This window comes from Trachurus trachurus (assembly GCF_905171665.1).
Source record: "Trachurus trachurus genome assembly, chromosome: 12".
NCBI lineage: Eukaryota > Metazoa > Chordata > Actinopteri > Carangiformes > Carangidae > Trachurus > Trachurus trachurus.
Window position 1 is genome coordinate 21991399 of NC_139908.1, and position 6845 is coordinate 21998243.

Genomic DNA, 6845 nt, shown 5'->3' on the forward strand with positions numbered 1-6845 from the left:
GACGAGAGCAGCAAACCAAAACACATGATGCATGTTAGAACCTGGAGGTGCAGTATCTGGTGTTATAGTGGGACTGAACTTTCAGGCACCGTGGTGTACGGAGAGCCAATCACGGCCAGTCTGGGAACAGATGGTTCACACTACTGGAGCAAGAACTGGGCCAAAGCTGCCGCCTATGTCACCTCCCCTCCCCTGAGCCCCGACCCAACCACACCAGACTATCTCAACTCCCTGCTCTCCTGGTGAGACCGTGATCCAAAACATCTAAAATGTCACAATGACCTCATCTTTGTTTCACACTTATGCTCTCTAACAATGATTCAACTTAACTCCATGTGCTCCCTGTTTTCTATCCACTCCTTTGACCTTCTATGTAGCGGTGATCTGCAGGTGACAGGAAGTGCGCACTGTCCCTTCAACACCGCCCAGCGTGCTGTGGGCAAAGACGACTTCAGCTTGATTCCCGAGGGCGTCAACGGCACGGAGGAGAGGATGTCCATCATCTGGGACAAGTGTGTGGTACGTATTTTATACTTTACATAATGAGCTGGGGGTAGGTAACATCATGGATAAAAATGTAACTTCATATCATGATATCTATACACAGTTATGTTGACGGACTGCTTCCGGATAAAATAATGAGGCTGTTTTTGGTTCATCCAGTGAATTAAAGGCCTCACAAATCCAGATACTTCATCCATCACATTGATGAAAAAAATGATGTAACAGCGCTAAGAGTTTACATCCATGCACCAAAAGCAAAACACAGGCAAGAAGAAGGGAAAAGGTGTGTGGATATAACAACACACACAAGCAAAATCCATCTTAACAGTGAAACTCACATTAATCCATTCTGTGCGAGAATGATTGACTAAACCCTGCAAGAAAATGAATGACAGAGAGAAGACTAGATTTAAAAAAAAAAAAAGAAAAGAAAAGAAAAGAAAAAAAGACTGCACCTCTTGTTCAACCGTCACTCTCGCTCTGATTTATCTCAGGTGACAGGTAAGATGGATGAGAACCAGTTTGTGGCAGTGACCAGCACCAACGCCGCCAAGATCTTCAACCTGTACCCCCGCAAGGGTCGCATCGCCGTGGGCTCCGACGCCGACCTGGTGCTGTGGGACCCAGACATAACAAAGATCATCTCCGCCAAGAGCCACAACTCGGTACGATCTCCGCTCATAAACACGCACATCCGATAACATTAACACCTCAGCAACAAGTGAGTTCTCATGTCGCCTAGTGTTACAACCACTATTTGCATCATTTTTATGAGCTTTCTGTCCACCGCAATGTCATATCCCCACTGGGGCCACTAAAGTGAGAGGATATCAAATTCGACCCAGACTGCAAATTAAACACAAGTACACACAGGGGTGTCGCATACTTTTTAAACATTAGCCGTTGAGTTAACACGACTCCAAATGAAAGTAGGAAAAGTGACCTTTAGCTTCTTTTTTTAGAAAGATCGAGGTAGTGAATTGACATTAAATACGTTCTCACAAAACATATAAAACTCTGCTATGTGATAGAGATTGACAACAGCAATGATAATAATGCAGTCAATGTAATTGATGGCAGAGCAACTGGTTTATTAGTCCACTTCTCCTTCGTTGGATGGGATGTTTTGGGTTTTATGGCCGCCTGACTGCTGAACAGGGTGTGGGCCTCACACGGCGTCAGGGGAGTGATGTCATCCTTAAAATCTTCCAGAGAACTGGAACACATCATTTCTGATTGTTAGCAGGCAGATCACTGTGTATTCATGAGTGTGTGTGTGTGTAAGAGAAACAGAGGGGCCATTGGTGCATATGTTCTTCTAATCCTGTCATGTTCTTTGGTTTCTTTTTATTCCACTTGGTCAGAAAATGACGGACTAATGTTCATGGGAGGAATTGCTCATTTGGATGTGTTTATGTGAGTGGAGTATAGCCTGTGTGTGTGTGTGTATGTGTGTGTATGTGTGTGTGACAGGATAGCCCTGCCTTCTGGTGATCTCATTTCAGGCTTTCAGCGTCCACCAGATTGCCATGACCTCAACTTTAGCTCCAGTAGCTTTTAGGAGAGAGCAGTCAGTCAGCTTCCAAACTGGTCACACAGCAAACCTCCCCACCCTCCTGGTCAACACACACACACACACCAACACACACCAACACACCCAAACACCCAAAGCCCTGAAACAACCACACTTCTTCTTCTTCCCTTGCCCTGAACAGCAGTTCTAGCTTTGCTTTCATTATTAGCGTTAGAGAACCAACAGGACGCTTTTAACTGTGTGCGAGTTAAATCAGTAAAGCTCCTTTCACAAGTGCACTTTAATACATAATCATTTTGGCAGTTTTACATGGCGGCATCATGTGTGAACACAGACCAGAGTCCATCAACGTTTCTCTGGCAATTTTTCGGATAATGACTTGGGTGAGATTTACATAAATCTGCAGCAACAGCATGTACCTCAGGGAGGTTATGTCATCCGTGCGATGGGGGGAAAAATCAGCGGGAGAGGATGAATCATTGTATCTGTGTCTTTGAAGGTATTCCTGTGATGATTTATGTAAGAAAACATCACAGGAACACAGCTGTCAGACATGAACTGCAACTGAGAACCACTACGGATCTATCTTTAAGAACATCTGCAGGAGCGTGTGATGGATAATGTTGTGTAATCCTGTGGGATTAAAATCCATCACTTTGGCAGTTTGTTTGAGAATTCTGCTTTGTCCTTAATTTCCCATCTCGGTGATGTTATCCAGCGCCGTTGACACCAGTTGTGACTACGAAACATCCATCAGACAATCATGTGTAAACAGACTCAGCATGGTTATGGTTAGGGGAGTTCTTCTACAGAGGAGCATAACACTCCCCTTCACAGACAATTTACTTCCCCAGCGAAAGAGTCTTGGTCATTCATGATTGTTACAATACTTGTGTAGCCAAATTATGTCACCTGACCAGAGCATTTGTGACCATAAAGACTGAATTTACTAATTTATTTATCATAAAATGACTTCACATAGTAATGTCTAATCCTGATAAACATTAAAACAATCAGAATGCACTGTAAAAAAAAGAAGAATAAATTAAGTGATTAATCCAATTTTAAAATATACTTTTATCGGGTGTATACTTTGTATGTACTGTATGCGTAGTATGTTTGTGTAGATATTGTGAGTTTTGTACTTAAGGCTGGGGTTGAAAACAAGCCTATAGCTCCCGATATCTTTGACCAACCAAATCTATTTTGGTCTGGGGGGAAGTTCCTGATTGGTTGAGGGGCTGGTCCTACTCTGTTCGGAGTCACTACTCTGTCCTCCCGATTTGTTAGGACAGAGTATAGGGTCGGTCCTTCAACCAATCAGCAACCCTCAGACCAGACTAGATTTGATTGGTCAAAGATATCGGAAGCTGTATGCTTTTCAGGCTGCTGCATACAGAGACATAGAGAAACACTGTGATTGCCCTAAACACACAGACCTTTCCTTACTGATAGCTGAATGGGAAAACAAAGTTAATATATATATATATATATATATTTTAAAACAAATCCTGCCTATCCCAGTTTTAACTGTCTTTCCATCTTTTGGTTTCCTACAGGCTGTGGAGTACAACATCTTTGAAGGCACAGAGGTGCGTGGCGGGCCTCTGGTGGTGATCAGCCAGGGCAAGATCATCTTGGAGGAGGGGAACCTCCACACCACCGAGGGCTCAGGACGCTACGTGGCCCGTAAACCTTTCCCTGACTATGTGTACAAGAGGATAAAGGCCCGCAGCAGGGTACCGTAATGTTGTCTTCTTTTTAATGTCTGTGTTTAGTGTTTATCAATCACCATTCAGTAGCCACTTTTCATTTTATCTAAAATCATACAGTGAGGTTGTGCTTGTTGGAGGCAGGTTTTTTTTTTGGCCTGATCAGAATTTCCTTTGTTGAAAGGACATCTTGCGTAAATGCTGCTCTGCACACTCAGCAGGTTTTTTTTATAACCATTCTGATTGTTTCATGGCAAGCTGGAGGGATGATGCAGCTTGTTAGGGACCGGTCGTAAATGTGTGTGCGTCCTTCTTGGAATGAATGGATGGGTGGAATATTTGCTTGTTAGTTTTCTCTGGCTTGACTCTGGTATCTTGTTTCCCAAAATGCAGCTGGCTGAGCTGAGGGGTGTTCCTAGAGGACTGTATGACGGTCCGGTCTGCGAGGTCTCAGTCACCCCTAAAACCATGACTCCCGCCTCCTCCGCCAAGACCTCACCCGCCAAGCAGCCCAACCAGCCCGTCCGTAATCTGCACCAGTCTGGATTCAGCCTATCTGGTCAGTGACACATTAAAGCAAATGTTCAGTTTTGGGTGGGGGGGGGTTGTTTTTTCTCTATGCTCAAATCAACTCTCTCAGGCTCATTCATTTCTCATGTTGTGTGAAAGTCTGCTTCAGTGAGCTTTGACTAAAGTTATTCACTACATAATTAATGGAAACAAGTAGCTGATCCATTCAAAAAAAAATAGAGACTGGAGCTTTAAATAGTTTTAGATAAATAGCTGATAAATTATATGTTAAAATTTACGCATTTGTAAAGTTTGAGATGTTTACTGTCTATCCAAAAAATAAGCTTAGAACAAATATAAAACATAAAACCTGTAGAAGTGGAGAAGGTGGATTTCTCTGTTCTTGATTGGCTCTGCTGTTAATGCCATCCAACAGTCATAAAAATGAGTTGAGCTGAGTTAAGTTAAGTTAAGCATTGAGCCATGTTATGAAATTTCAAGCAAATGCATAAAGAGCAGCATCCATGAAATTTGGCAAAAGGTCTGATCTCATCAGAATTTATGAGCAGGATTTTGAACCACAGTCAGTCCACTTGAACAGAGTCATCACAAACACATTGATTCTGTCTTTCTGAACATGAAATCCATGCACAGGTCAACTTACTGTAGGTGAAGTTTGAACTGATGATCTCTTACAGACAGTTTTCTAACGATGGGTGTAAAATGGATACTGGGCTCCAAGATGGCTCCCATTCATCCCAATAAAAGTTACTAATAGTTTTTGTTGTAGTAACGCAGTTTTCCACTGGAAGCAGGGCTGACTCCCCGTGGAGTATCTGGAAGGATCTCTTCTCCAGTGGGGTCAGCCAAGCTAGCACTACAGCTTGTGATGTTGTTTTATGGGTTTTTAGGCTAAAAGTTACAGTAACAACAGAAAATGATGAATGAAAATGACGTGTACAGTACTTTTTATAACTGTGACACTACAATGGTTTAATATGTGATTGTAAAAATATTAGTTAACAAATTTAGGGGACATAGGCAATACTTAAACTGAACCACAGAAATTGAAAAAGAAAATGGGTAAAAATGTGAATAAATATTCTAATTTGGATGGATGTTAAAGGGATAGTTCAGCTTTTTTGAAGAGGGGTTGTATGAGCTACAGTACAAATGCCCATTACACTAGATGTATTATTTTGAGACGGGACTTCTCGTAGGCGGCGAAAATATGCTTCATTGACAAGAGTGTATTGCCTGTGTCTCGGTGCAGCACGATGCTCCGGTGTTTCTCAGTCGGGGAGAGGAGAGACCTTTCTACTGCATCTAGTGTAGCTACTTAATTGGCATTTGTAGCTCATACAGCCCCTCTTCAAAAAAAGCTGAACTATCCCTTTAAGCTTGCTACATGTGTGCCACATGCATTTAATGAATTAAGTTTAATCTAGCAAGGATTCCTGAAATTAGCCTTTGTCTTCCATTGCCTTGTGTGTCATGGTGGTTTTCCTGCAGTATCCAGCTACATGACTAATAGAATTTATTACTTCATTAAAAATTGATGCAGTAAGATCCTGATGAACAGATCATTCTCTCTCTTTGATGCAGGGCAGAGCGATATAGGAGATCCTTTGTACCTTTAGCCATAAGGCTTTTTAATTCTTCTCTAAATGGGAGATGGGCTGCCAAATTAATGAATGACGAATGAATTTCCCTTTGGACATGAATAAAGTAATTCTTATATTATCTTATATGCTCTGAAACCTGTTTTGAATTATTGGCAAGCTAGCTAGCCAGGTGTCACAACCAGCTGGTATGACAAGGCTGAATAACTGGTTTGGAAATGTAGTAAAAATAATTTGAACCGTGAAATATAAGGTCGCTTTACATCTGAGCTTAGACGGCTAACTTTCCATTCGATCACACAGGTGCTCAGGTCGACGACAACATTCCTCGTCGGAACACCCAGCGCATCGTGGCGCCCCCCGGTGGCAGGGCCAACATCACCAGCCTGGGTTAGAGCTCCAGCCCCCCGGCCGCTGAGGGGGAAACAAAGATCTGAGGGAAGATGGCCAACAGGAGCTGAAGGGTCGAGAAAACATCATGTCACCGGGTGCCTCCCCCTTCTCTACACCAGACCACGGCCATCCTTCTGCCTTGATCTCTCACTTCCTCCTTCGCTGCTTTTTCACGTACCCACTCTCCTCTTCCCTGAAACCTGACCCTAGAGGACACAGCTAGAAATGAAAAACAAAAAAAGTCTGCCTCATGATGAAAAAAAGAGAGAAAAAAAAGAAAACACTCCTTATTTGAGCACTTTTGACAGCATTATTTAGTTTTTTTTTTATACTGTACTTTGTCCCTGCCATGTATCCTTTTGTTGTTTGTTTTCCTGTTGTTTTAATAGAAGGGTCCAGTGAGACTAAACTGAATTAATACAGAGGATCATTTTCATGCAGGATCTCAATTGTATTTCCATTCTTTCTCTTTTTCTTTTTCGTTTTGGGAGTAGTTTAACTGATGCATGGGTACAAAACCAATATTGTTGTCATGTTATTTTGGTTTGAAATAGGCCAAAACAGTAGGTT

General features: G+C 42.3%; 1 protein-coding gene across 2 annotated transcripts in view; it reads left to right on the top strand.

Annotated features, from left to right (window-relative positions):
- The window catches only part of dpysl2b (dihydropyrimidinase like 2b), a gene marked incomplete at its 5' end in the record, with an annotated part of 30429 nt that extends 24112 nt beyond the window's left edge, over positions 1 to 6317 (top strand). For both annotated transcript variants that reach the window (XM_083983733.1, XM_083983734.1), the window contains 6 exons: positions 86 to 242; positions 378 to 519; positions 999 to 1169; positions 3598 to 3777; positions 4144 to 4309; positions 6186 to 6317. In XM_083983733.1, the coding sequence (XP_083839859.1) occupies positions 86 to 242; positions 378 to 519; positions 999 to 1169; positions 3598 to 3777; positions 4144 to 4309; positions 6186 to 6277 (908 nt within the window). In that variant the 3' untranslated portion in view covers positions 6278 to 6317. The remainder of the gene's footprint in view (positions 1 to 85; positions 243 to 377; positions 520 to 998; positions 1170 to 3597; positions 3778 to 4143; positions 4310 to 6185) is intronic.
- Positions 6318 to 6845: the final 528 nt, after the last annotated feature.